Below are 26,848 nucleotides of genomic sequence, written 5' to 3'. Positions count from 1 at the left end.
TCAGGTTTGGCACATAAATTTTATTTTACTTTCACATTGACACAATCAGGAAACCATTCTGAGAAAAGGTAGAGGCCGCCTTGAAGCAAAGCCTGGCTCCCTCCTCCATCCTGGGCTCGGCGGCACCATGCAGGGTCAGGCTGGCACTCATCCCAGGAATCTGTCCCAGATCTCAGCGGCCCTGGCTGTGGACGGTATCTGAAATGGTTGCTGCGGCTTGCCCTGCACCAGGGCCTACCTCGCTGCCAGGAAGCTGCGCTGCTGGAGGCTACCTGGGACCTGGGTTTTATTGCTGGTGAACTTGGTTACCCACCTTCCAGTCACATGGTCCAGGATGGTGGTGTGATCAGAAATGGCTCTGGCGGTGCCCATTTTGCTGAGATGAAAGGAATCGAAATGTGTAAACTACACTGAATTCTATGATGCTGGCATGTTGCCCCTGCTCGTCTTCAGCCCCAATGTGGGAGCTCCCTGGCGGAGACAGGTGGAGACTCACTGCTGTCCACCCAGGTAAGGCAAGTCAGAACTGATGTGCTGAATCCACAGCAGCCTGAGCTCCAAGCCCAACTAGCCCTCCCATTCCTGGGCCATGTTCCTTTTAAGGCCCCCAAAGACATTCCCCTTCTCAGGTAGAAAAAGCCTCCCCTCCCCTCACCTTCTAAAATCGTTATCTCTTATGCCGAATGAAATAGGCGCTTGGCAGACACAGGTTCAGAAGCATGGACCAGCATTACACAGGCATGGATTCTGGAAAGATGGACCCCTGGACACCACACCACCCTCTGGCCATCGCTGACTGTCTACAGGAACAAAACAGTCACAGAAAGAATGCTTTGCCTTCACAATTGTAGCAGCACCAAGATGAAGGCCAGAGGTGCCGTTTTACTCCTCAGATCTGATGCTGCAAAAGCCTCTGCGATTTCAGCAGTCCCCTTGCTTCTCTGTCCCTCCTCAGAGTGCTGGGTACTGTTCCTGCAACCCACCAGTGATGGGTGAAGCCACCCCGACTAGCCAGGAGAACCTCAGGGGCATCCCCTTCCTTGACACCTGAGAGAAATGGCTCCTAATGCTGTGTGATGCTTCCTCCCTGCTGGGCTGTCAAACTGCAAATCTTTAGTCTTTTCTCCCCTCTGAGGTGAGCAAAGGCCAGCAACATCCTAATGACAATGGCAGGGGTGTGGGCAGGGTCCTCAGAGCATCTTACATCCAAACTAAGTTGTAACAGTCGGGGTCCTGCGTCATATGCCGAGGCAACTCACAGGCCCGTGGGAGACCCCGGGCATCCTAAAAGGAGGGGTGTGGTGGAGGAAGGGTCATTTCTGGGCTCAGATCTCTACCTGGTTAGCCCTGGGTCTAATAAAGATATTTGAATTCATAGGTCCTATGTATTAGTTTAGCAAAAAGTCTGGTTTCTGGTACCCAAAGAGCTTAAAGTCCCCTTCGAAACGTGCATACAGGCGTCGGATGTCTCGTTTGCTAATGCCCAGGAAATAGTGCTCCACCTTGGTTCTGTTATACACGGTAATGCCCGGAGGGATGGTCGGGTATGACACCAGGTGGTCAATGCCAGCCTCTTTTAAGATGTATGGGGCATCGTCCTCCAGGGTCTCATGGTGTCCAATCACACTGTACATTATCTCGCAGGGAGCACAGAGCTCTACATACGTCACCCAGTGAATGATGTGATCCCCAAACTGAAGGTCTAGCCATCTGTGGTTCGGATCGCCCAGGTAGCGCACAAAATCTTCAAACTGGATCCCCCGGGTCTCCGTCCGGTTCCTCCTGTATTTTCTGATGATGCCAGGAGCAATCTCATGCCTGTACCAAGGCTCAAACCGGGGATTGTGAACAAATTTATCCTTAAATGCAGAAATAAGTCTTTCGAAGGGATCTCTTACAATAAAAAACTTGAAGTATGTTTTCAATCTAACGAAAAAAATGAACAAGAGGTTAACTTGACGCCACAGGAGGTCACAGCTGAGGGGGCGGGAGAGGGAGGAATGAGCGGAGCGCAGCACTGTGTATGGGACCCTCACCTGCTGAGGCTGCCATGAACGCATTCCACACGTCTCTTACTTAATCTACTCCAAGATCCTGTGGATTAATCCTGTTATTACCATACTTTGCAAGTGAGAAAACGGAGGCTTGGAAAACCTTACCTGTCCAAGGCCACAGTACTCATCGTAGGCAGTCACTGTGAAGACATCTATTTAATCTACCTTCTGTTTTACTTGAATGATTCAAAACTTCAAGAATGTTTACAAATTTTGTTCCTGGGCAGAAAATCATAAAGGCAGGAACTCTGAGTGAGTCAGGAATAGATGAGGCCAGGGAAAGTTACTTTAAGGGCATATTTTTAAAAATTCAATTCAAATTGCCAGGGGAAGGGGGGCAAGAGAAAATGGAGAGTGAGGCTTCACGCTTCAGCGGGCAGGAGTGGGTACGGGTGAGCTGCAAGCAGGCGGCAGCAGAGCATGGCCCTGCGGAGGAGGGCCGGTAGCAGTGTCGATGACAAAGACGATGACAACAGTGACATCACGGAACACAGCGTGCTTACGACAGGCCAGAAACTGCCCTCTGTGCTTTGCGTGTCTTCACTCACTGAGTTTCACAAAAGCCCCATGAGTGCTCAGGGTGACAGCAGGACAGTCCTCACCAGGAGCATCTCTGGTAAGGGTTGTAAGGGTGGGCAGGCGCCATGCAAGGCAGGTGGCTGCAGACCCAGGAGGCAAAATCCAGCTGGTGACCTGATGTGAGCTGCTGCTTCTGCACCCTCACTACTTTTCAGCCTTGCTCTCCCAGGCCACCTGAGAGCTACTACACGAGAACTTTCTCATTTGTTAGCTAAGGACTCTATGCGTTTTTCTTTTCTTTTTTTTTTTTTTGAGACAGAGTCTTGCACTGTCGCCCGGGCTAGAGTGCAGTGGCCAGATATCAGCTCACTGCAAACTTTGCCTCCGGGGTTCAAGCGATTCTCCTGCCTCAGCCTCCTGAGTAGCTGGGACTACACATGTGTGCCACCACGGCCAGCTATTTTTTTTGTTTGTTTGTTTGTTTTGTTTTGTTTTAGTAGAGATGGGGTTTCCGGCTATTTTTTTTTTTTTTTTTTTTTAAGTAGAGACGGGGTTTCTGTCCGCCACACTCGTCTTGAACTCCTGACTTCAAATGATCCACCCGCCTTGGTCTCCCAAAGTGCTGGTATTACAGGCGTGAGCCACTGTACCCAGCCTGGACTCCATCCTTGCTGCGATCAGGGGTTCCATCTCTCTACCCTGCCCATGCTGGGTGCAGCCCACACAACCACTCCAGGGGCAGCTCCCATGGCAGTGGGCACAATGCCTCTGGGAGAATCAAATACTCAGTGAGGTCTCTGCAATCCAAATCCCTTTCTTATAAAGAAAAGATCATATTCAGCAAGCAATCTATAAAACTTTACCAAAGCAGAATAAAGTTGCCTGCTCATTTCTATTAATAAAATTATGTAACCTTCATGTTAATGGACTGTGTGAAGGTAAGGCTAGAAATTCTCAGAAGGGACTGAGAGTTTCAAGGCGCCGAATGGGGGGTGTAGCTTAGCTGCCTCTCACTGATGCAAACCGACAGCCCTCTGTGGTCCTCCAATCAATCTGGCAAGTAAAGAACTCAGCCTGGGGTTTTTCCCAAATTTCTTCTCAGGTTTACAAAAATTCCCCCCTCCCCTTTGAGGAAGCTGCTCTCACCGCTTCTGAATTTCTGCATCACTGAAGGAAGAAAGCCGAGGAAGGCCGTTCTTCTCGTGGTCGTGCACCACGTTTTCGGGGATCTCCTCAATGGAAGGAAAGGCTCCTGGGAAGTAAACAGAAGGGAAGGTGGGTTGGCTGCTCCAGTGCGCCCCTTAGAGAAGGGCATGTCCTTACCTCGGGCCCCATGTTCCCCATGTGTGCATGACAAGCCCACCCCCAATATCCAAGTTTAGGTCTTTGAATTTCAACTGCTTCTGCCAGCACGATGATCAAGTGAAGAAAAGCTTCTGGGAATCCATAAGCCAACTAGAGGAAACTGATGATTTTAGGGAGGAGGGGGAGGGAGCAAGAGTGGAAATGCTGGCAGTGCCTACCCCTGGCAATGGACCTAACTGGGCTAAATCTGCCATTAGAGGAAGATCGCTGCATGCAAACAGAATTCCTAACACCAGCAACACTTACTCTACTCTGAGACTGGGGGAAAATGCCAGAGAAGCAGGACTTTGGAACGTCGTGCTAACAGATGCCTGCAGCAGCTTCACAGCCCCATCCCATAGACAGGCTAAGCTCTCCAAGCACCACATGCCCCCTGGCCCACAGTGGTTCTCAGGTACCCCTTCAGCATCCCAGGCTGGCAAGGAGCAAAGACCTTTTGATGCTGGAAAAATCTGACTAAGCTATGGGAGCTGTGATACATTTGAGACAGGAGTCAAAAGAGGACAAGGCGTGTCGAGAAGGCAGGGCCATGCCAACAGCCAGGGTCTGTCATCAGGGACCAGTGCAGGTCCAGGCTGCTGAATGGAACTTGGGCAGAGGCCATCCTAGAGTTGGTGGCTGAGCAGGTTTTTCACTTTCTCAATGCAGAGAAATGGAAATACACTGTCAGTATGCTGAGGTTTTCTCCAAGCCTCTGCAAGCCTTAATATCCATCTTTGTGTTAATCCTGTAGGGTTAAGATTGGAGTCCTGGCAGGGAAGAATCTCCCTGGGCCATCTGAGCAGTGGACACAGTCTTGTCTGTTTTATTCATTGCTCCCCCGAGTGTTTAAAGCCCAGTCCAGAACTCTGTGGTACATGCTATGGATGGCTGTAAACTAGGCATGGGGAGCACTGCTCTCAAGGGAACAACGACAGAACCAGCTCTGTGGGTCCACACATGGGCCCATTCATGCACCTGTCCCCATCCAGGTACACTAGTGGTCACGGAAGACAGCCACAAGGACCACCTACTTCTGTATTACATGATCCAGCAAGCCCACTCCGATTTCTGTGCTGCCCTTGTAAGTGGGTGTTTACTTCTTAAAGTATGCTGCTTCACACTGTGGTGGCTGATTTGTGAGCCTTTGTATATTCCTTGTTTTCAATTCGATTTGCAGCCTCATTCTGCTTCTGAAAACCCAACATGCTATCCAATCACTGCAGAAGCATATTAATTATATGTAACAACCAGAAGATGAGGTGCCACCATTCTCTCTCCCAGCCAACCAGTGCGAAGGCCAAACAGTGTCCAGGAATGACCGCTGACTCTGTGGGCAGCATCAGGAGTGGCAAGCAGGACATGGAGCCTCAGGGCCACCCACCCATGGTGCCCCAAAATCCGATTCCTGACCCAGGAGTCCCACTGCTGTTGACTGGAACTAACTCCTGTCTGAAGCTAAATTTCATAAGCAGAGCCCATAATTATCAGGATCAGTTCAGACTAATTGGAATTTAAATAAATAAACATCTCTAAAAAGAGTAGTGAGTAATCAAAACTGCAGTGTATGAGGTCACTTTGTGATGATCTAATTTGTTCCCTAGCAAATATCAGGTTTCCTGAAGCAAGCTGACTCAATCCTCTGAACACAGATGCTTAGTGTGAAATGGGGTACAATTTCTTCCTGCTCGCTGGCACAGAACGCTTGGTCTGCAGGTAAAGAGGCTCCAGGCCCCGGGCCAGGGCTCCCCTCCCAGGCTCTACAGCGTGAGCCCTTCTCACTGCAGAGAGGGCGACCGTGAGGCTTCCTGGCGGCTCAGCGAGTGTGGGGCCCTGGGGACGTGGGACAGAGTGGGTGACTATAACCATCACCACAGGGAACCTGAAGAGACAAGGGAGGGGGGCCTGGGGGTGGGCAAGCCACTTAAAGTGAGGATCTGCTGTGACAGGCAAGGAGAGCCGGACTGTGGCTGTGCCCCTTTGAAAAGAATCGGTGTCTAAACGAGCCTCACTAACTTTTACGGCACAACACTAACAGGATACAACAAAAGCAGGCCTGTCTGGAAGGCCACCAGTCCTTTCAGGAGAAACCAGCCCTCCTGTGACTCCTCCTTGCCGTCTTCCCCAGCCTCCTCAGCCCCAGCTACCGAGACCCTTCCCAGACAGACATTCAGCAGACCCACACACACCATTTAGAACAATCAGCACTTTCTTCCACTGGGTGTTGCCCACTTTGGGAGTCTGGCAGAAAAGAATCTTGTGCTTGTCACAGACAAATATTCGGTCCAGGACAAACTTGGTGACAGGAGTGTGCGAGAGATTCTTCAGGGCATCATCCCTGCAGACGTTTCTGATGAGTTCCAGGCGCTCCATGTAGACCAGGGGCTGAACGAGCCGGCTGTCTGGAAGCTCCTTCCCAGTTGGCTGCAGGTGACACAGAGCAGAAGCAGCTCAGGGACCATTAAAGGAGGCAGGACCCGGCCAAGCAGAGCTGCTCCTGCTGGCCTATTCCTTCCTTTCCATCTGGGGCCTTCTCTTCTTCCCTTCCTTGCCTTTCTACAGAGTGACACCCACTATCCCCAGCCCCCTCCCGAGGCCTTCCTCAGAGCCTCTCCACCAGCCCAATCGGCAGGCTGGACAAGGAAAATGAATGCAAGCTTGGTTCCTCGGACGTCTTTGGAGAGAAGTTTGACTTTAAAAAACAAAATAAGGCCGGGCGTGGTGGCTCATGTCTGTAATCCCAGCACTTTGGGAGGCCAAGGTGGGCAGATCACGAGGTCAGGAGTTCGAGACTGGCCTGGCCAACATAGTGAAACCCCATCTCTACTAAAAATACAAAAATTAGCTGGGTGTGATGGTGCACGCCTGTAATCCCAGCTACTCGGGTGGCTCAGGCAGGAGAATCACCTGAACCCAGGAGGTGGAGAATGCAATGAGCCTGAGATCGCTCCACTGCACTCCAGCCTGGGCGACAGAGCAAGACTCCGTCTTGGGGGAAAAAAAAAATTTAAAAACCAAAGTAAGAAGTTTGGAATCCTCTGGCTAGGGGGGAAAAAAGATGAAAAAGCTCAAATTCTACATGCTGGTCCATTCTTTTCAGGGCTGTTTTAGAACCTAAGTGAATACCTGTAACGTGAGAGGCCTGGTGTGTGTGTGGGTTGGAGGGGGCACAAGGAGATGTACCAGTACACACAGAAGTTGCTCAGATGACCCCTGTCCTCAGAGAGTTAAAGTCCCCTTGCTGCTCACACCTCCTTGTTCCCCAGGGGCATCCTGAAGGCATTCCTGAATAGCAGGGCTGCTTCCGCCAACTCCATTGGCCCCTTCTAGCTGTGGCCCTGTTTCTCAGCATTTGGAGGCTTCTGCTGCTACATCTATCTCTCTCTTTTTTTTTTTTTATGAGACGGCGTCTCACTCTGTCGCCCAGGCTGGAGTGCAGTGGCGCAATCTCGGCTACTGCAAACTCCACCTCCCAGGTTCACGCCATTCTCCTGCCTCAGCCTCCAGAGTGGCTGGGACTACAGGCGCCCACCACCACACCCAGCTAATTTTTTGTTGTATTTTTAGTAGAGACGGGGTTTCACCGTGTTAGCCAGGATGGTCTCGACCTCCTGACCTCGTGATCCACCCACCTCGGCCTCCCAAAGTGCTGGGATTACAGGCGTGAGCCACCACGCCCAGCCACATCTATCTCTTAAAGCTACACAGAACTTCTCAAAATTTCAAAGCAGATGATCCTTCCAAATAATTGCATTGAATGGACCCAAATGTCCTTGTTATGTCTTTTAACATGCACTAGGCTTGCCAGGAAATCCATTTATAGGGTAGTTTTAACAACCTGTCCTCCCACGGGACAATGTCAGTTAGAAAATGGGAAGGACGTAAGCCTTCTAGAACACACTAGAACTCGGACACTGGAACTATCAGGATGACAGAGGTCCCGCCCCAGTGCCCCCTGCCCAGCTCTTCCTTTGTGGATCTACTGTAACCAAACTCCCTTACACTCATGACCTCTGGCCAGGATCCCTCGTGGGTTTAAGTGAATTTCCTGGGATTCCCTGGTGGTGGGAAGAGCATCCTGGGGGCTCCTGACTGCCTGCTTTCCGAGATGAAGACACTGGGGAAGCGAGAGGCCCCTTTGCAGATTGGCCTCCGTTCCTCCCCACAGGGCATCACCAGCTGCCCGTGCCCTCCACCCACCACAGAAAACCAGGAGCCACGCCAGGCACTCTCCTTGCTCTTATAAGAATGGGTCTCATTTAACCTCATTTCCTCATCCATCCCACCTCTTGCTCACTTATCCCAAAACAACCTCTCTGTCTTCTCCTCCCTCTCTGTTCCAAACCTAACCCCGATCATGGATGGCACTCAAGAACAGAGCATCACGGGAGAGCACCTCCCAGCAAGTTCCCTTTAGAAAATGCAGAAAACTCTGCACTTTTAGATATTGCTTTTCTTTGAACAAAGAAAGATATTAGATATTGTTTTCTTTGAGCAAAGCATTAGAGACAACGACAAAAATTTTTCTTCTAAGAGACGAGGTCTCGTTCTGTCACCCAGGCTGGAGTGCAGTGGCACAATCATGGCTCACTACAGCCTCCAACTCCTGGGCTCAAGTGATTCTCCCACCTCAGCCTCCCAGGTAGCTGGGGTTATAAACACACACCACCATAACCACCTGGTTTTTGTATTTTGTGTAGAGATGAGGTCTCAGTATATTGCCCAGGCTGGTCTCAAACTCCTAGGCACAATCGATTCTCCTGCCTTAGCCTCCCAAAGTGCTGGGATTATAGGCGTAAGCCACCATGTCCAGCTAAAGAAAAAAGATGTCTTGTTCAATTGTATCTACGAATGAGCACTGTTTTCTTTTTTCCCTTTGGAAATATACAAAACCAACTTAAAGACAGATATTATTTTCTATTTTCCATTCAAACATTCGGTTATACCATGCACAAAGTAAACTTTTTTTTTTGAGACCAAGTTTCGCTCTTGTTGCCCAAGCTGGAGTGCAATGGCACGATCTCAGCTCACTGCAACCTCTGCTTCCTGGGTTCAAGTGATTCTCCTGCCTCGGCCTCCCGGGTAGCTGGGATTACAGGCACATGCTACCACACCTGGCTAATTTTTTGTATTTTTTAGTAGAAATGGGGTTTCACCATGTTAGCCAGGCTGGTCTCGAACTCCTGACCTCAGGTGATCTGCCCACCTCAGCCTCCCAAAGTGCTGGGGTAACAGGAGTGAGCCACCGCACCTGGCCAAAATAAACTTTTAAAGGTGAGCTACAGAATCTTATCATGTTGATAAATCCCCTTTCTTGTGAGAAGACACATGCTGAGTTTTGGTGTCACCTAAGGGCATGTGGCCTCAGCGGACATCACCTCTGACATCCCCCACTTCCCTCACCTCCCATCTGAGTTTCATGAGAATCAATGGGGCAGCGGGTAAGAGAGGGGCACAGAGGACACTGAGTTCAAAGCCCAGGCCCACAATTTGCTGTCCAGGGGGTACTGACCCAGTGAGCACAGTACCTTGAGCCTCATGTTTCCCAAATGCAAACTGAGAATAAAAATATACCTCAGAGGGCGGCTCAGAAGACCAATGAGATTGAAACCCAGTAAAGTACACTGCAAACTGTAAAGCACATTCAGGCGCAGTCTTTTTATTTGCAATGACTACTGCAGGCTGGCAATCTCTCCGGGAGCACCATCCACCCGGAGAGGGGGAGAGGGAGCACCAAGATGATCGCCCTCTTCCTCACAGGGTGTGGCATCCTCAAGGGAACCTTGTTGCGACACTTTGCCGAAGGCTTACCCTACCTTTGTTTTTATCCATGTAACTTTGATTTCCTATTAAATCCATCCTATTAAAGCCACTCTCCTATTTCCCATAAGATTTTTTGGTTTCGTTTCTGTAGCCCGTCCAAATTATTTTCTTACCCTGGGATGCCTCAACCAAAAAGCAACATTTAGGCTGTCTCAGAGTTCTGTAGACTTGACCTCCATTCCATGAATGTCCTACGAGAAGTAGCCTCCAGCAGCACTCTACTCTGACTAGTGTATGTTTTCTATGTTTATTGAGTTCTAATTTATCATCCTTACATAGTGACCCATGGATAGGAGCTGTCCCCACCTCTACGGCTTGATTCTGGGCTAAAAATATTTTTAGGGCTCGCTGTACCCATTTCATTCCTTCTGGCACAATTGCAACTTCAACCCTCTAGATCCAGAATGGGGGTTAGGAAGTGAGAGGCCTTCCAGAGTGCACCCCTCATCCCAGCTAGGGAATGATCAGGAATTTAGGTGCACAAGAAGCCTGCAGAGGAAGCCATGGAGCCAGAATGTCAAGCCAGGCAAGGGCGGGGTGGAAGTCAGGAGCCTTGGGCTCTGCCAGGAACTCCATGGGACTGTGGAGGATCTGCCTTTTTTCTAGGCTCAGTTCTCTCATCCATTCAATTTGGAGGCTGAATTAGTTGCTCTGCTGTCCAGGGCCCCCTTTCACTCTAAAACCCCACAACTGAGTGAGATGTCTTCTCCCACTCCTGGTTGCCTCCTGACCCTGCCCAATACTCTTGGTTCCCTGGCCGAGGCTCATGTTCAGCTGGTCAGGAATGCTGCACGACCAACAGTGACAGAGCAGCCCTGATGCACAGAGCTCTGTGAGGGGCACAAAAATTGACGTGACCTGTGCCTCCCCCAGATGGATATTAACAAGGTGAACTAAACATGGAGAAGTAACACAGGAAAAGGCTCTAATGCAGACGTGATGACAAGCAGAACCGGCCACAGGGGAAGGCCAGCTCCCCGTGACAGGGGTGCTGTGTTCGAGAGGACAAGGACAATGGCCTGGCTGTGCCCACCTTCAGTTCCTCAGGAATGTGCTTCTCTTCTGGCAACTTCCTCACTTCTGGCATGGTTGTCAGGAACAGAAACTCCTGTTTGGCACTGTACACTGGAAGACAGAGAGGTTGAATGTCTTCTCTAAAAGGAAAAGGCACACAGGTGGATGGGACAGAACAGAGGCCCCAGAAATAGAAGCTCTCAAAGATGCCCAAATGCCTTTTGACAAAGCCATAAAAGCCATTCAGCGGAGGAGGGCAGTCTGTCCAACAAATGGTGCTGGAGCACCTGGACATTCACACACGGAACAAACCTTGATCCAAACCTCACCCCTTATTCAACAATGAACTCAAAGTGGATCACAGACCTGAATGTGAATTTTTAAAAAACAACCAAAGAGAAAATCTGCACTGTGAAAGCCCATTTGAAGAGGAGGAAAAGACAAGCTTCAGACAGGGAAAAAATATTTATGAACCACTTATCTGATCAAGGACTCCTATCTAAAATATATAAAAACCCTCAAAACTCAACAATTAAAAAACCAACCAATCCAATTAGAAAATAGGTATGATACACCCAGACATTTCACTGGAGAGTATCCACAGATGGCAAGTAAGTACATGCAAAGATGGTCAAGGCTGCAGAGACCTTCACATCACAGGCTCTGCCCTCAAGCAGCTCAGAACCAATGAGGAAGTCAACCAGGAGAGAGGAAAAACCAGCGCCTACCAACACAAACCAGGTCCACAAGGGCATCATTTTGAGTCTCAACATATGATTCTATCACATTCTCTTCGCTGAGGGGGATTTATTTTCTTATGAGAAAGTCTAGTTACAACACCTGATCCTAGTTCAATATGATACTGAAATTTGCTAACTGAAGATAAATCATTGCCACAAATATCACTGGCTCCACTGCTGAGCTGAACAGAAACTGTAACACTAAAAAAAGTAAGTGTTGCTTTAAACAGCAACTCAAGACAACCATGCTCTTCCTAGGGGCTCCAGTGGCAGGAGAAACCGGGAAAGGCAGGTAGGTGAGAAGAACATGCACACCACTGATGGGGGTTCTGAGGCTGGCCCTGTCCCCAGAGGACAGAGCTGAAAGGAGCAGCCTGGGAGCACTGAGGCCAAGGCTTCTCCACGCACTTTCCAGGAAATGGAACTCCCCACCATGGACATTGCCACGTCTGTAATTTCCTGGTCTTGACACTTCGCAATGGGCTTCTGGTTCATAATCAAAAACACTGTGAACGTGTGTGAAATAAACTCCAACATGTGAGAAACCCTTTATGGCCATGAGCTTACAGGGGTTCCTGTGCTGCCCAAGATCCAGACTCCAGGACACACTCTCTAAAGCACAGTGCTGGAGGGGCAGGCTCCAGGGGAGAGGCCTATAGCACCCCAGCCCAGGGCCTCTCTGACACCTGCAGGGGCGGGCTCTGAGTGTACATGCTCCTGACGCTTCAGCCCAGTGTCCTTGTGCACTGGCAAGATGCTGCGTGTCAGCTCGCATCCTGCATCCAGAACTCAGCTGGCAGACATCCACCTTCAGGATCTTAACCAGGTCCCTTGGGACAATTAGGTAACATCTCACATGAGTGAGGCAGGCTGGGTAGTGCTGTGGTGGCCACCCCGCAACTGGAGTGGGCCCACAACAGAAGATTCTTGCTGAGTTCACTGCACACTGTGCGGCCAACAGCATCCTCACCACCAGCAGCCCCTGCCTCGGGGTCAGGGGCAGCACTCCCATCTCAGTGACCCAGCACCCACATGCCACACCAGATCTCACAGAGCAGGGGAAGCGCCCCCTTCTACTTGCCTTAAGGCAGCCGGCTGGAAAGATCTCACAGGCAGTATTAAGGACCGCTGCGGTGTTCCTCTCCAGGTGTAAAATCCGAAAGCCCTTCATCTTTCTTCATAGGTTTTATCTTCTAACACTCCCTACCACTCCTTTTCTCCTCTTCACAAAACCCTGTTCTGCGCCTACACTTGCTTTTTTTCTAACCGGGCCCACCCCTGCTTACCTTCCAGGATCAGTGTCTACACTGAAAACATTCAGCACGAAACTTGATACATCAAAGGAGAATGAGAACTCATTTACCAGATGCCGCTGGGAAACAAGGCATTCTTTAGAGGCCACTCTGCCAGATAACAGTAAAACACAAAGGCACACGTCTTATTTAACTATTACTGATAGAAGTCTCACTAAAATGTATTATGTCTACTCCTACTTTTCTAAACAAAATAAACCATAAACAATTTAACCTCATGACCTGCCTTTTGAGTGCCTTCCATACCAGGAGGTGACATTTAGGAGAATCCCGAGTAACACCTATTTCTTATTCGCAGCAGCTCTGTTTCTCTTCAGTTCTCCAGCTAGGATCTACAATTGTGCTTCTCAACTGGGCCCCATCCCTAGTGATTCTCCTTCACTGGGTCTCAAGCAGCAGCAGGTCTGTAAAGTCCCACAGGTGATTCTGAAGGGCTGCGGGGATGAGAACCCGGCTCTAGGGCTTCAGGAGGGATCTCTCAGTGGCATGTCACTGTGCTGAAGCTGCCATGGAAATGTCCAAACTGTCAAACTGAGATCATCGTGTCACATTCCAGCAACCCTCCAAGAATCGACCCTTGCTCTGCTGACGGAACTCTGAGTCCCGGATGTGAGCTGTCATGCTCTGTGACACCTGCCCAGATACTTGCAGGTGTAATACCACCTCCCGAGGCTGTGCAGACCTCACAGGTTTCTCTCCAGGGCTCCTGGAGGATGAGGTGGGACATGTGATGACAGCCAATCAGGGACCAACAACTGTCACAGGGAGAACCACCATGTGGGCTAATTTCAGGGTGTCCCTCTTTTCCCTGCAGACCTCCCTTCTAACCTTGCTGTCCCTCTGCAGACAGGATGGGGCAGAGAGAGGATGGGGCAGGAGGTGTAGGACATTGGGCAGTCCTTGACACAGCTAGGGACATGCCTGGGAGCTCTGTGGGGTGGAGCAGGGGCCTGTCTCCCACATTCACACAGACAGCACAGGTCAGCGCAGCCTCCAGGAAGAACTGCTGGCACAGAGACATCTCTAACTGCCCCTTCCCAAGGTCACCATCGGCAGGAGGACACACAAAGTACAGCGCAGAGTAAAGATGCTGTGCTCACCCACGTTCCCCAGTATCTCCTGATCAGCCTAAAGGAATGGGCCAATCCACGGCACAAATGAGGACTTCAATGACTCCATGTGTCTGGCCTCCTCGTGCTTGCCTGCTTGGCCACTCAGTGAAGTGGCCTCAGGGCTGGAGAACACATCACACACCTCTTTGGACATATCCAGCACTCCACAGACCACAGAGCACCTCACCATGCTCAGGGCAATCATGGGCAGTGCCTGAGCAGGCAGGGTGTCCATTTGGTGGAAGAAACACTGTGATGTAGATAAGCAAATGACAAGAGCATGAAGTAGAATCAACATTCTGAGACCCAATTTGATGCTCTTTATCCGTCCTCATCTGAATGCCTACATTCAGTAAAGGTGAGCTAAGAAAGCCTCTAAGACAACCTGAAGACATACATTTAAATGACCCTCCTCCACTGCACAGAGGGTGACCTTCAAACATATGGCCACCACACGGGCATGCCGAGCAGTTGAGGCTGCACCTCTCATGATGACATGAGGCTGAGACAATTCCCAACTGCGAGCCTGAGAGGCGCCCTCCTGCAAGGCATAAGGCCACTGTGCTGCTGGGAGGAGACCCTGCTCCTTGCTCCTTAGGAACCACCCAGGCCTCAGCCACCACTCAGGCCTCAGCCACAAAGAACACCTTCCTTCCTCCAGAGGAGACGCTTGAAAAGACCCTCCAGCCCCTCCCACCCCACCTCCCCTCACACCTTTGTAACATGAAGGAATGGAGGCCATGACCTCCAAGGTCCCTGCTGGCATGAAAGTCCTTTGACTCTGTGACAGAAGTCATCTGTGCATGTACCTAGGAACAGTGTTGCAGCAAGGTCTAAATTAGCCAAAATTCATTCCACCATGAAGCATACCTACCATCTGGGTCTTTAAAGGTCAACGTGATGAACTTGCTAGCCACCATGAACATGAAAATCACCCAAAAGCATGCGGCCAGCAGAAGCCACTGGTGGTGCATGTTGTCACACTGCAGCCATTCACTGACTCTTCCTGGAAAACACAAGCGAGATGCCCCTGCTGCTTACAAATACTTCAAGTCAACAAAGAGGAATGAAGACAGCAGGTGATTTCAGTCAGCAGTATCAGCACAAATATTTCCGGTTTTTTCCACTGCTACAATAGATAGTTTGACTTGGCATTTAACATTTCATATTGAATTAATAATATAAATGATTGATTCAATAATAAAATCAAATTTAGAACACCCTAATGGAGAGACATGATAATGAGAGAAGACCTCCGTGTGTTCTCAGAACACAGAATAAGACTCCTTTGCACCTTTGATCCCTGACTCCTGTTGGGCCCAGGCTAAGGTCCCAGCGAGCTCCCACGATGGTCTGGAAGCAGGTGGCAGTAAGAGGCCTGCCAAGAACTAGGCCTCAGCTGAGGGTCATTCATAGTGGGCAGAAGCCATGCTGGGACAATTACAAGCTGGCTGTGTTTAAAATTCTGACTGGCTGACAAGATGTAGCCACACCTAGAGAAGCTCTGAAAAAGCAAAGGAATGAACACTGACGCTTCTCGCCTCCGCCCACTCGTCAGCAACGGCCTGGGTAGAACACTGAGGTGGGTGTTTTTCATGCTATCACAGCCAGGGAGCAACATGGGGCATGTCGGTCCTCAGCCTGGCACAAAAGCCACACTCTCCTGCAGGAGGCACATAAAGAACTGGGAAGTCACTGTCAGTTCTTGGCAGGTGACACAAGAAAGTGTGTTTCGTTTCACCTTTAACACAGTGCTTCTTCAAGCCAAAGCTCTCCACGTACAGACACGACCCTGGGCTGAGCTGGCTTCCACCAACTGACTGAGGCCATTCATCACTTCTGCATGGCAGGGAGAAGTGGTCCCCTCAACACGGTGCTGACGGCAAATAATTTCAGAGAGAGCCTCCTAACCCTGGGTGGGTCAGAGCTCCATGAAGACCCAGGTAAATCACTCTCCTTGTCTCAACATTTACATCCTAGAATCTCACAGGAACCAGGCATCTGGAATGCAAATAGGATCCATGACACACACACCACGTGGTTATCCGGCCACACCTGAATACAGCCTGCAGTGGGGAGTTCAACACCTGCCAAGCTGCCTGGGTTTTCTCCGAATGGCTCGCAGGCCACCCTCAGGTGCCCATGTATAAGGCTTCGTGTGTTTCCTGGGATCACCAATAGGGTTGCCTGATAGACAAATAAAAATACAGGACAACCCCCAAGTTAAGATTAAATTTCAGAAAACATAAAATTTTAGTGTAAGTATAACCCGAATATTGCATAAGACATACTTATACAACCCCCCCCAAAACCAGTATTTTTTGTGCCCAGATATGAGGCCCAGTATCCTTCCTGGGTTCCCCAAGTCAGGTTGAACAAATAAAAACACAGGATACCCAGTTAGGTTTAATTTCAGTTAATTTCTTTAGCATAAAGTATGTCCCAAATATTACATATACTTATACTAAAAAAAAAAACCAAAAACCTATGTGTTGTTTCCTGGACTTCACATTTAACCGAGTGTACTGTATTTTATCAGCAACACCACCCAGCAGGGGGCATGCCAAATTCCTTCGAAGCCAGCTGTCCTGTCTCCTGTCTCCATCCCACAATCCCCTCCTCCTTCCACCACTCCTTGTCAGAGGCAGTGAGGCACAGAGAACCCCAGACCTGGTTCAAGTCCCTGCTCACACCCATTAGCTCTATGACTCCATAAGTCACTTAACCTCTCTAAGCCTCAATGTCCCATCTCTAATAGAAGGCCCTCCTCCTACCAGAGTGGCCATGAGGATTAAATGAGACAATGTAGACAAAAAACCAGCACCCATTTGGCCTGGTGCAGACCCCCAGTAAAAACTGACCAATCCCTTGGCACTCTTTGTGATTTTCCAGCTTAATCTATACCCTTCTCAGTGTGGCTGCCAGAAATTAACGCAACAGTATGGTCTACATCAAGAAGAGAGAAAAAAACAAGACACACTCTCATTCCAGCAACTGCTAACTTCCCTTCAAGAAACTGAGGCTTAGACTGTGGCCAGAGGATGCAGGGCCCAGCAGTACCAAGTCCACTGAGCTCATCCCTCTAAGACAGCACACTCAGGGGGGTCCATCCTCATGGGTCACAGTGAGAGCACCCCCCTGAAAAATGCCAGCTGCAGGCCATTTCTAACCGAGCAGCAGAGGCACCAGGGTGGGTTGGGGAGAGAGTAAAAAGAACAGGATGTACCAAGCAGGTTGCATGCAATTCTGAACAGAGAGGTCCTGGCTCTGAGTGTCCTGGGGCTTGCAACCCACCCTCTCCTAGGATCAGTGCTATGAAAAAGGGAACAGTGATAAAAGACACTGCCTCCCTCCTCCACGTGACGCGCTGACTCTGCAGAGCATGTGGCGGGAGGACCTGGGAACTGCACATTCCACTGCCTGCTCTGCTCATTCTCTCCAGGTTTCCAACCCCTGATCACCCTTGCCCGGCCTCAGGACAGCACTTGGGAGGTTTTTATAGTTTAAGAATCAAATCTTTCCAATGGAACTAGTCTTCTAAAGGAATCTAATATGATTTCGCCCACTGAGCTCATCTGCAGGTAAAGTGGGAAGATAATGAAGCCTTACCTGAAAATGAAGAGCACCTCTTCTGCTCTCCAGGAAGCCAGGTGGCCTAGGGATAGGATTTCTCCATCTGCGCGAGGTGAAAACAGAGGCGCACTATCCTGAAGCCACACGTGCCTTCCTAAGTATTGGATTTTCATTTAAAGTCAGGAGCTCTTAGCTTCTTTCACCTGGGCGGGGGGTCAGGGGCTGGTCTACACTCACCTTCTCCCTAGCTAGTCTTTCACCCGGGCAGGGGGTCAGGGACTGGTCTGCACTCACCATCTCCGTAGCTAGTCTTTCACCCGGGCAGGGGGTCAGGGACTGGTCTGCACTCACCATCTCCGTAGCTAGTCTTTCACCCGGGCAGGGGGTCAGGGACTGGTCTATACTCACCCTCTCCCCAGCTAGGTGGCTGTGGGTGTGTCACTGAAGAGCTCTTCGGGCTCCCATTTTTCATCCACGAGAACAAACAGCTAACTGCACACCCATCAGTCAGAGGACTGTCTCAACAATCATGCAACTGACAATGTATCATCCAATGTGTTCTTTCAGATGGGTATTTCATTTTCAAAAAATCCTTTTTTTTTTTTTTTTTTGAGTCGGAGTCTCGCTCTGTTGCCCAGGCTGGAGTACAGTAGCACAATCTCGGCTCACTGCAAGCTCCGCCTCCCGGGTTCACGCCATTCTCCTGCCTCAGCCTCTCCGAGTAGCTGGGACTACAGGCGCCCGCCACCACGCCCAGCTAATTTTTTTTTGTATTTTTAGTAGAGACGGGGTTTCACCGTGGTCTCGATCTCCTGACCTCGTGATCCGCCCGCCTCAGCCTCCCAAAGTGCTGGGATTACAAGCGTGAGCCACTGCGCCCGGCCCAAAAAATCCATTTTTAACTTGACTTCTGCAAACTCTTACTAAACTAAGATATACAGAGAGTCCCTTCCCTGGCCACTCCATTAGGACAGGAGAAGGATGGACTACAGGGTTCCCACCTCCTTCCCCTGCTTATTCCCTGCTTCTTGTCCCCGGGATGGTACCAGGACACGTGGAGACTCCAGTGGGGGATACGGATTTGCAAAGCTTCAGGGGCAAAACCCTAGCCCTGCCAAAACCACTCTCTTGAGAAGAGCATTAAACCCCAGGCCCCTAACAGCATTTCAAGCACAGCTGCTTGCCAGCATGCCCATATCTGGCTGTAGCGCCCCTTGCAGGCCACAGAGCCTGTGGGCAGTCACTGCGGAGTCCAGGAGGGAGCTCTCTGAGGAGCTGCTCCCAGCCACTGGGCTTGTTGTACACTCGGGGTGAGCAGGGCCTGCTCCCTTTCCCATGGGGAGCAGAGGAAGAGTCAGCTCTACCTCATCACCACCTAGGTGGTACCCCCAGCACCGCTCTGTGCCACCTGACCTTGCTCCACTTCCTCCACTGCACCTAGCACAGCCCAGATGCTCTCGCTGTGTGCCGTTGGCTCTCCTTGCAGAATGTGGGCTCATGCTGGTCAGGACAGGAGGGACCAGCACAGTGCCTGGCGTACCACGAGCCAACAATCACTATTTGCTGAATGACTGTGTCAACTGAGCAACTTACTAGAACTCAGGAACGTGGAAAGGTACTTCAGGAGGCAGCCTGCCCAACCCTCTCCCTGAGGGTCTCCAGGCTTTTTCAAGAATGAGGCCCCCTTTCAACCTCAAAATATTTCTCTAGTCTCCACAGAGCAGTTCTATATTTAATATCCATTAACTGAGACTAGAAAACAACCAAATGCTATAAAGACTTCAGTATTATTTGAAAACAAAATGATCTAAGCCACAGTATGTATCTGCATTCAAATACACTTACTACTTAAAACACATTGATTGGGGGGGGCGGTTAGGAAATCATGCCAAAGTCCAAAAACATTTTCATTTTAAATAAAACTCTATGATGAAAGGCAAGCCAATGACACAGATCCATATCCAAAGTGTCAAGATATACCAGTAAACGAAAAAGACAAGTTGCAGGATGGATTGTATGATCCCATTTGTTAAAAAAATCATGTATGTGTGAAATATATATGATTACACACATATACAAACATACACACATATATGTAATACATACAATAAAAATCATGAGAGGACAGTAAGAGGTCTTTTTGTACTTTATACAATTCATATTTTAAATATTTGCAATAAGCATTTTTTCTTTTTTTTTTTTTTTTTTTTTTGAGGCAGGGTGTCTCTCTGTTGCCCCGGCTGGAGTGCAGTGGTGCGATCTTGGCTCACTGCATCCTCTCCACCTCCTGGATTCAAGCGATTCTCCTGCCTCAGCCTCCTGAGTGGCTGTGATTACAGGCACGCCACACCCAGAAAATTTTTGTATTTTTAGTAGAGATGGGGTTTCACCATGTTGGCCAGGCTGGTCTTGAACTCCTGACCTCAAGTGACCCACCTGCCTTGGCCTCTCAAAGTGCTGGGATTATAGGCGTGAGCCACCGCACCCGGCCTAGTTAAAAATTTAGAAAACTGGGACTTGTTCTACAAGTCACATCCTACATGAGCCAATCAGAACCAGTAAGACTACAGCCTGGTCCTCTCTCAAAATACCCACTTCCCTCAGGTCCAATATCTCTACAGTTAACAAAATACAGCGCTCAAACATGAGTAGGTGTGTATGTGCATACAAGTTTAAGGACAAAATAACCTAAAAATAATGACTTCAAGCTCATTATTCATTATCCAGTGTATTCAGCCAGTAAAACAGCTGCCAAGGATATGATCCTGAGTCCCTAACCAAACACACACAGTTCTTGTCCTTACAGAGCTTGTCATCTAACAGGCCCACACGAAGGAAAGAATCTATCTGAGGAGTGGTACTTGATAGTGTGAGAGGCACATGGTGCTGTGGGGAGAAAATACAAGGGGATGTGCCTTGGGCAGAGTGGTCTGGGCCAGCACAGTTACCTAAGGTGAAGGGCAGGGTTCCAGGCCAAGAGAACAGGCCCCTGAGTAACTAAAGGCAGGCCCATGTGGCTGGAGTTCTGGGGCACAGGTTGAGGCAGATGCAGGCCAGACAACATGGGGCCTTCCAGAGCTATTATGGTCTTTTCCTTGCAAGCAATGGGAGACCCTGAAGAGAGTTTTACATGAGAAGAGAGGTGGTGATGTCATGATCTGATTTAAATTTTGAAACAGTTTCTTCAGCAGCAGAGTCAAAGGTGCAAAAAGCAAATGTCCACTCAGCCACTGCCCAGTCTCAAGGTCATTTTCATTCATGGAGGAGGGAGAATTCTAACTGGGTACAAGCAACCCCGGTTGGGTGCTCCACATCCCATCATCTCTGGCTGTGGCTCTAGAAGCCAGCAGATGAGCTAGGAGGATCCACATTATCTGGTGTGGTGGGTTTTGATGAATCCTAAAGAGTGGTGTGCCCAGCTAAGCGCGGTGTCATTTGCTTCGGGATTATGTGCCTTCTGAATCTAGACATCTACCTGAAGGTGTCTGGCTTTATGTCTGGGGTGGTGGATCACAGCCCTAGCTGGACACCTGGGAAACTTCCAAGAAACACAGTGATACCCCGGGCCCCAAGAATACCCCAGCCAAGACAACACAAATCTCTGGAGGCAGTACCCAGGCATTTTTTAAAAGCTCTGTTCATGACTCTAATGAGCAGCTGGGACTGAGAATTGCTGGTCCAGGACCTCACCCCTTCTTAAATTTTAATGCCTACATGAATCCCCTTGGGGATCTTGTTAAAATGCAGACTCTAGGCATTCTGGCATAAATGCCATTCTCCCACCACCTCCTTCCATCTTAAGAAGGAAAATTGGCAGCAAAAAAGCATCTAGTCAACGAGAGTCTATTGATGCTCTGAATTACAAGTGTTCCAAATACACAGCTAAAAGAGGTTTAATTAGAATCTAAGACCTTCCATCACTGCCTTCATCTCACTCTCCTTTCCAGCCCTCCCACCTACGGTTAACTAGACTGTGTAGAATTAGGCTTTGTCTGACTTTGGAAAACAACACAAAACTCTGTCCCATTTTTTTTTTTTAAAGAGAGGCATTCCAAATTCACTTCTCCCCAGCTCCTCTAAGTCTGCCCCATTCTCTGCATTGTTTCCTTGAATACAGAATTTCACCATGGGGTTTGCCTCCTATCTGAGGATGACACCACCAAGGCTCATTATTTCTGTCTACAAGAGGACTGGGGCCTGACATAAAGAGTCCTTCCTCAGGACTCTGCCAAGGGCTGCTGCTCTCCCTACAGCTAGGGGACAAATGGCCTTTAAAAAGCCTGGCATTTTCTGTAATTAACTCCCCTTTGTTCAAGGAGCCAAGACAACTCCCAGAGTGCCTCTAGAGCTAATGGTGGGAGCAGAACCTGAGCCCCTGCACGCCCTCCCTTCAGTCATGGCGCAGGCCCTGAACAGAGCCTCCTGACCCCTAGAATCTGCATATCCATCTTCAGAGCTTTTCTACTTCCAGTCATTAAATGGGATTTTCGCGAGTCAAGATGTCAGGATCTGAAACCAAATCAGAGGGTTTGGTTCCTCAATTCAACCCACAAGGCTGAACTGGCAGCCAAAGAACTTAAGGCCTTATAGGGAAAGCAGGGTCAAGGAAGAAAGAATCTACAAGAAGCCCTAATCTACCCCCTTCCCCACCTTAAATAAAAGAAAAATAGCACACATTGTACATGTTTGTAATTACTAACAATGGAAATGTTACTATTACCATCTCTTGATGCAAATCCTTCCTCCCCTGCATTTTGAAAAGGAAACTTGTAAATTCATTTTGCTCAGCTGCCAATACCATTCCTGCCAGCAGCTTTTCCCCAAGTCTGAGGTGTCATCCAGAAGCACAGTGCCTTTCTTACTCTGCTGATGAGTTTGCCTCCCACCTGCCAGGCCCCACTTCTAATATGCGCATTCACTTATTAAAGGTTCTGAAAAGTCCCATGGTAAATGAGCCCACTTAATTCTGCTTAACCAGTCTTTTCGCAGACATTTTTTCATTCGGCAATATTTACCAAAGTCCTCCTCTGAGCCAGGGCTGTTCTAGGCCCTGGGGATATAGCAACACACATTCCCTGCTCTCACAGTGCTTCCTACTAACAGACATAGACGCGCCATAAACAAATCAAGTGATCAATGTATACGATCAAGCCAGGTGACAGGTGCACCGGCTAACAAACAAGGACACGGGCAGGATGTTGAGAAAAGGCAGGACAGAGCGTGGGAGCAAGCCATGCAGACTCCTGGGCAAAGACTGTGGTCTGGGTCCCAGAATTCCAAAAGTGGCAAGAAGGCCAGTGTTCCTCATGCAGAGTGGGCAAGCAGGGACAGGGGTGGGTCAGATGAGAAGGCCTGTCAATGGCCCTTTACTGACAACCTCACCTCATACACACACCAGGGATCACATGTCCAGGGCTCAACTTTTAAAACACAGCCAGACTCTAAAGGAAACTTCATACACACACACAACACACACACACACACACACACAAATCTGGTAATGTACAAGGAACTGGTAACCCCAGGAGGATGACAGGGGAGATGAGAACTAGACAGACCAGGGCTGCAGAAACGGGGACATTTCACCATCAACCCTGAGCACGTTCTGAACTACAATGCATTACCCTATCAATAGAATCATTAAATTACAACTTCATAATGCAAAGTGTGGCATATGAATTTATACTATAAAGTTCTATTGCATGTCACTGAGACTTTCAAATTCATAGTAAAGGTTTCTCTCAATCTGCATTCAGAAATTTCCTTTGTCTTCTCTGTTGTCATCCTTACAATTTACTCCCTTGGAACAATTAACCACCCTTAATTAGGAGAATGAAAACATATTCTTAACTGTCCAATGAGAAATACACCTGTAGTTACGACAGGTTTTCATGAACAATAATAATAATACACAGTAAACACCTGTATGGGGTTCACTCTGTACCAAGCACAGGTCTCAGCAGGTACTAACTCACATAATCCCAGCCTCAGAGCATGCTCCTATTATTATATTTAAGGAAACGTTTCTAAGCACACATTTACATACTCCTTATCAAGAGTTTAAAATCTGCACAGGCAAGAAAAAAGGCAGGAACAATCCTGAATGGCATGCTCAAATAACTAATGAGCTCACATTCTCCTTTGCATACCTTCTGCAGCCTGGGGCTCACATTTCCTTGCTGTGTTTCCCCTGAACTGAGGTTCTTGGTTCCTCTTGTCACTGGATAGGAAAATTTTTTTTTAAAAGCATCATTAAAAGTTACAGGATCAACTTACTTAACACAACTTGGTTTATACTTAGGAAGGAAATAGTTAACCATTTTGATGATTCAAATATATTCGACAGAATGGGTCTCTTACAAAGACAGGTTATATTTGGATTTCTTGGTAAATGAATATTCTAAATGTACCAAAACCACTAGCTGTTTAAAAGACTCTTCCATGTAACTTAGTGTGAAAAATGAAACATTTTTTGTAGCAAAAATAATCAAATCCAATTATGCCTGTTTCATATGTTTGAAATAGGTAAAGGATTCCTATATAAGATGATTAATTCTTCCAATGCAAAATGTTCTCTGGATTTTTGTACTCCTTACACCTTTAGCACCTGGAAAATTTTAGCCAAATGCCATATCATAAATAACCAGAAACAAGCCAAATTCATGGAATTAGAGAGATCATGGATTTACGTACAACTCATTTAACATACAATAAAGCCCAAGCTGACTGGGACACATGCAGCACGGTCTCTCTCTGCCTCCCTTTACTCTAAGAACTCAATGCTAAAATTAAAAGTAATTTCCTATTGTGTCGATTGAAAGGTTAAGCTTTATATACAGTCATTCATCACTTAACAATAGGGATACCTTCTGAGAAATGTGTCGTTAGGCGATGTTCTTCTGCAAACATCAGAGGGTTCTTACACAAACCTAGATAGTACAGCTGACCACACACCTAGGCTATATGGAATCATCTATTGCTCCGGGCTACTAACTTGTACTGCTGTTACTGTACTGAATACTGTAAGCATCTGTAATACAATGGTAAGTACTTGTGTATCTAAAATTAGAAAAGGTAGAGTAAAAATAAGGTAGTATAGTCTTATGGGACCACTGTTGTATATGTGGTCCATCATTGTCAGAAACATCATGTATGGCATTTGATGGTCCTCACATCCAGGTTATCCAGACGTGTATGAAAAGAAAATGAACTCCTGGGTTTCTGCAATCTCTATGGTCCTGCAACCACCTCTCTCCCCTGTTTCTATTCCTGGCTCTCTCTCACCTTTTTATTGTATGAACTCCTCAAACACTGAAAACTGATCCGAATATAACTGCAAGTTGCCTGTGATGTTTACAAATTCTTTCTCTGTTCAGTTTTGCAAACACCCCAATTTTCATTTCAGCGAAGGAAAGAATTTTCTGCTCAGGTATTTCTTTGAGCTTCAGGGTCAAGGGCAATTCTGAATTCTGAATTCCGAATTCCAATTCTGAGCCAAGATGGACTAAGCTCTAATTATAATGGGGAGGGAAGGGGAAAGACCACTTCTCTCTTTGTGTCTTTTCTTTTTAACCCAGTCACTGAAAAGAGTGAAGGAGGAGGTGGTTGGTGATCAGAGAGCCAGAGCTAAACTGAGCTGCCTAATTTTAACAGCGTCTGAGACATTTCTCACTCTGGCACTCTAAGCAATGCAATAACCCAACTCCTCATGGCCCAAAGCCCCAGACTCTGGTTTTCAGACAAACAACAACAACAACAAAAAAACCTTTATGACAGTCCTGCCGCTGAGCTAACCAGAACCTGGCTGCACTACTTTTCATTCACTGCCCAACCCTTTCCTGCCTTGCAGACTTGGAAAACAAAAATGACAGTTTTTGGAAAACCTGGTTCACCTTCCCAGCCAGAAGTGCAGAACTGCATGCCTCAACCTCCAACTTCGGACAGGTCTCCTGACAGCGAAGATCAGAGGCTCAGGGCACCCCGGGGCCCCACAGGCACGGAACGTGTATTCCCACCCCTGCCTCCCCTCGCACCGAGGCTGCACATGCTCCTTCTTCCCTGCCTTCCTCTGCATGCTCCTTGGACCCGAGCGGAACCCTTTCTTCCTCTCTCCATCGACAATTACAAAAGCAAATTCTCAGCCAAGGATGAAAGAAGTAAATTGTAGGCTCGCACAAGTATCAATAATTCCGCGGGTCACAGCATCCCGCACGAGGACGCCTTCTTATTGCATAATTAACGCGAGGAAGGCTCTTCCCGCTACTCCCGCGAACTAGGGAGGTCTTCAAGTCGCCAAAACACACCGGGATGTGGCTCGCCAGGACAAAACCCGCAGGTTCTCCGGTTTTTCGGTGCGCCCCGCGGCGGGGGCAGGGGCCCGAGCGCTGAAACCCACCCGCCTGCGCGTCCCCGAGCTCACCCTACTGGAGCGGCGCTCGTCCGGGTCCTTAGGCTCCTCCCCTGGCACTGGGGGCGCAGCGCGGGTCGGGCCTCGCCGGGCCTGTGGGCGAAGCGCGCGGGGTCCCGGGAGCGCGGGAGGCCCGCCCTACCCTGCCTCGAGGCCTCCACGCCGCCACCGGCGGCCTCCGCGCCGCGGCCCGTCGGGTCCCGGGATGTGGCGGCGGCGGCAGCGGAAGGAAGGAAGACGCCCGGCGCGCGAGACCGGCTCTGGGGGCCAGGACGCCGCCGCCCCACGCGGCCCCCTCGCGCCTACCCGGCCGTGCGCGCCGCCTGCCCGCGCGCGTCCCCGCCGCCGTCCCCGGCCGTGCGCGTTCCAGCGGGCCGCGGGGAGTGAGGAGGGGCGCGGCCGCGGGACCCCAGGCCCAGATCCCGAGCCTCCTTTCCTGCCGCTGCAAGAGCGTTCTTTCTGACTGAGACCTACTGCCGGAACAAGTCCCGCTGGGCCTCCATCCAGAAAACAGGTTTGCTTTTTGAGAATGAAAAAAAAAAAAAAAAAAACTCGAACTTGGAAAAAGGCAAAAAAACAAACCAAAACAACAACAACAAAGCCACACACACACACACACAAAACCACCTTGGAAAAATGCAAAAGATAGATAAGTAAATTTCTTAAATCCCCAGCTTGGAAAAAGGCCACTTGCTTGCGTTAAGGGTAACTTCTAGCATTTTCTAATAAGCCTACTTGGTGAAAGGGGGACGTTCTATTCTTTAAAGAACCCCGTTGGCTGTCCGGGTTGGGGATGTAACTTGTCCAGGTATAGTGGATTAACAAAGGACAATGATAACGGCCTGAACAGTTTACAGACCTGAAGAGTTGTAACTTCTTAACCTGCAGAAATGGATAAGGCCTGAGTGAACCTCAAAGGTATTGGGATTTTATTGCCCAAAAGAAGATA

The 26,848-nt window shown here is 48.9% G+C and overlaps 1 protein-coding gene across 9 annotated transcripts; it reads right to left on the bottom strand.

Annotated features, from left to right (window-relative positions):
- Window positions 1-26,235, bottom strand: CHST10 (carbohydrate sulfotransferase 10). 9 transcript variants are annotated; one of them, XM_030827406.1, is made up of 10 exons: window positions 25,912-26,168; window positions 23,642-23,712; window positions 17,901-17,984; window positions 17,529-17,646; window positions 15,954-16,106; window positions 14,794-14,925; window positions 10,774-10,865; window positions 6,107-6,341; window positions 3,720-3,825; window positions 1-1,926 (listed from the first exon to the last, which is right to left on the bottom strand). In XM_030827406.1, exons 6-10 carry the CDS (start codon window positions 14,891-14,893, stop codon window positions 1,389-1,391), a joined length of 1,071 nt encoding a protein of 356 aa, XP_030683266.1. In that variant the 5' UTR covers window positions 14,894-14,925; window positions 15,954-16,106; window positions 17,529-17,646; window positions 17,901-17,984; window positions 23,642-23,712; window positions 25,912-26,168; the 3' UTR covers window positions 1-1,388. The 9 variants fall into 9 exon arrangements, with proteins under 9 accessions (XP_030683266.1, XP_030683265.1, XP_030683262.1 ...); XM_030827405.1 differs by having other exon boundaries at window positions 17,529-17,595; XM_030827402.1 differs by having other exon boundaries at window positions 17,529-17,984.
- Between the last annotated feature and the right edge of the window lie 613 nt (window positions 26,236-26,848).

The sequence above is a fragment of the Nomascus leucogenys genome, chromosome 14, assembly GCF_006542625.1.
Source record: "Nomascus leucogenys isolate Asia chromosome 14, Asia_NLE_v1, whole genome shotgun sequence".
Taxonomy (NCBI): domain Eukaryota; kingdom Metazoa; phylum Chordata; class Mammalia; order Primates; family Hylobatidae; genus Nomascus; species Nomascus leucogenys.
This window is presented reverse-complemented; position numbering and strand designations above follow the sequence as displayed.